General features: G+C 54.2%; 1 protein-coding gene across 1 annotated transcript; it reads right to left on the reverse strand.

The window, feature by feature from the left end:
* Positions 1-533: 533 nt before the first annotated feature.
* LOC4324183 (transcription factor WRKY19-like) lies at positions 534-2,666 on the reverse strand. The gene is made up of 3 exons (XM_015776833.3): positions 2,138-2,666; positions 1,903-2,028; positions 534-1,796 (listed from the first exon to the last, which is right to left on the reverse strand). The coding sequence occupies exons 1-3, from the start codon at positions 2,527-2,529 to the stop codon at positions 1,334-1,336; spliced, it is 981 nt and encodes a 326-aa protein (XP_015632319.1). The 5' UTR covers positions 2,530-2,666; the 3' UTR covers positions 534-1,333.
* Between the last annotated feature and the right edge of the window lie 404 nt (positions 2,667-3,070).

Consider the following 3,070-nt stretch of genomic DNA (forward strand, 5'->3'; position numbering starts at 1 on the left):
GTATAAATAGCAGAAAATTTTGGGGGATCGAAGAAAGCCCGGGGTGGTTAGATATCTAATTCTAAAGATCATAGTATTAGATGGAATTTCGTGCATAGCTTAGGGTGTACACGAACTTTCCCCTTTGCAATATAATCTAAACGTCTTTCTCCCACATTGTAGTTCTAGGTTCCTAAATTCAATTCAAAAGAGCTAGCAAAAAATTCACTTGAAAATTGAATGATGGACTGGGGGTTAATAAGAAATGGATAGAGAGTAGTGCCACTAGCAGGGTTTCCCAAACCGTCGGGACCGGGGTTACTGCGCCCCGGCGGTAAGCACGGTTACCGCGCGGTAACCGTGAAAAACCGTGCAAAATTTATTAAAAATTCAAATTATTTTTTAAATTTATTTAAATTTAAGGAAATTACCGTGGTATTTATATTACCGTACCCCCGCGATAAGCCCGGTAACCACGGTAACCGCGCGGTTACCGGCGGTAAGGGAAACCTGGCCACTAGTACCGGATACAACCGTGGAATGTTTGAACAATAGACCAGTGGAATAGACATGCTCAATTATATCTACAGTTGTGTACCAGCTTACAGGAAAAAGCCTGGAATACACTAACATTAACATATATAGTCCAGCAGTATATATACTAGGATATGCTAGTGGTAACTGCTAAATATATACGAGCCGTCAGCGTCCCAGTTCACTACGTCAGCATCCAGCTGTCATTTCATTGTTGTCGTCACTAGTCAGTAACCTGCAGGTGACGGCAAGTGTTTTTGGTTTCTATTGGTAGAGTTAAAGGAGCAGCATCTGTAAGCTTGTACAAACTCAATCCACCAATAATCCATCAGAATCTACCTGCTCGCTGATCAATTAATTCGTGCCCTCTGACCTCTCACGGTGCACTTTAATGAAGATCACATCCACATATCGTACGTGCTGTATTCCAGCCGGCACTGACTTTGGACCTCCGACGAACTAACATGACGCTGTCCGGGGTTAATGCACGGAGAATTTGCACCGTAATCAATACCTACTAGAAACAAGACAAATTTGTGTTGTAAATTAAACTTGCCTTAGACCGTCGAAAAAAAATACATGATTTGGTAGGACGTTCGGATCAAAGAGGATAAACAAGCTGCATCTGCATCAGTCTGCAAGAAGAAGCTGAGACAAAAACGGCGAAGGTTTAAGATGTGACGTAGTATACTAACTAGTACGTGGTGCTTGCCCTAGCTAATGTGGCAAGCTGGCTGGCAACGTGTAGGAAAATTGTACAAGGCTCGAAGCTACGTGCCTACGTGTCATGCGGCGGCGGCGGCGCTACTACGGGGTTCGCTTAGAAATAGCTGGAGTACTTGTAGGTGTCCAAGAAATCGGAGTCCAGCGAGAACATGAACTCCATGTCGTCTCCCATGGAGGAGTTCGTCTTGGAGGCAAGCTCCACGTCGGGCACGTTGCGGACTCCGGCCATGCTGCCACCGCCCAGCTCGTAGCTAATCTGGCAGTCCGACATCGCCGGGGACACGAAGGGCGACGACGTCGATGCGTTGACGACGGCCATGGAGGTGAACGCGACCGAGACGGCGTTCTGCTCCTGCGGCGGCGTCGGCTGATGCTTTTGCTCCGCGCTCGCCGCGGCCTGGCCGTCGATGGCGGCGGCGGCGGAGCGCACGCCATGCGCGCAGGTGTGGTCGCCGTGGTACACGACGTCGAAGAGCAGCGGGTCGCCGTCCGCGCGCTGCACCTGCTTGCTGGCGTGGCAGCCCTGCGTGTGCCGGTGCGTGCACCGGAAGTAGGCTCTGCAAGCGAGCGAGAGAGTTCGTTGGTTTAGAAACCGGTCAACGTGCCCGCGATCGAGCGCGCGGTGTAGAGAAAGGAATGGTGTTTGGTAGGAGCGGCGCTGACCTTGGGTACTTGGCGCCGAGGATGTCCTTCTGCCCGTACTTCCTCCAGCTGAACCCGTCGTCGAGGGGGCCGACGTCCTGCACGGACCTCACCTTCACCTGCTTGCTCCACTTGGGCAGCGTCTTCCTGCATATATTAATCATCGCGATCGCGAACCAACGACGATTAGTAAACTAATCAAAACACGCCAACAACATCGCATCAACTAGCTAGGCATCGCGGTCTTAATCATTACCTCTTCTTGCACGGCCCCGCCGCATTGGCGCGGCACCGGGAGTCGGCGCCGAGGTCCGAGCCGGCGCTACCGTCGGCGGACGGCGGCGACTCAGGCGCGGCGCCGGCCTGCTGGGTCAGGCGCCCGGCGGCGGCGGCCTCCGTGCAGCACGACCTCGCGATGCTTATAGACCGGTCGATCGACGACAGCAGGCCGGACACCAGCGCGCGGCACCGCTCGTCCGCTCCGGCGGCCATCGGCGCCGCCCCACCACCCCCACCGCCGCCGCCTCCATGCGTGCCCATCTCCGCCTCCAGTTGCCTCACCATGCCTTGCATCTGCACCAGCTCCGCCACCAGCGCGCACCTCCCGGAGCCGCCGTACCTGCTGCCGTCCGACGACGAGCCCTCCATCCGTCACACACAGCAAGCTCGATCGATCGGTCACTCACTCACTCTCACCAGCCAGCTGCGCCGCTGCTCATGCCACTCGCTCGCTAGCTAAGCCAGCCGGTCGCGTGTGTCGCCGAGACGATGTGTGTGTGCGTGGCAGCGTGGGGAGAACGGGAGGGCGGCCTCTTATAGCCGGCGTGCACGGAGCTGGGGCACCAGTTAGCTCAGCTTAAGCTCCTCACTTGGAAGAGTAAGAAGTTTGACTGGACTAGGACGGACGGAAAAGGGGATTTTTCCAGGGTGTTTAAAGGGACGTGGTGCGTCTAATGTTCAAAGGGTTGGACCGGTCTTTGGTCGTGGAACTAAGCTAGTAGTCCTAGACACACTGGAGAATCGACGTGGAGAGCGGCCTTGGTCTCGGCCTCGCGCATCCTTTGACCGGATCATCGGCCCATCCATCAGCTGGAGATCGTTGTTTTGGTGTTATTATTGCTGGGTTATACTTGTACTGAAGTTATTACGAGCGGATTTATGAGGAAAATCCTGGTTAACTAGAAGATGG

This window comes from Oryza sativa, chromosome 1, assembly GCF_034140825.1.
Source record: "Oryza sativa Japonica Group chromosome 1, ASM3414082v1".
In the NCBI taxonomy this organism is placed as follows: Eukaryota; Viridiplantae; Streptophyta; class Magnoliopsida; order Poales; family Poaceae; genus Oryza; species Oryza sativa.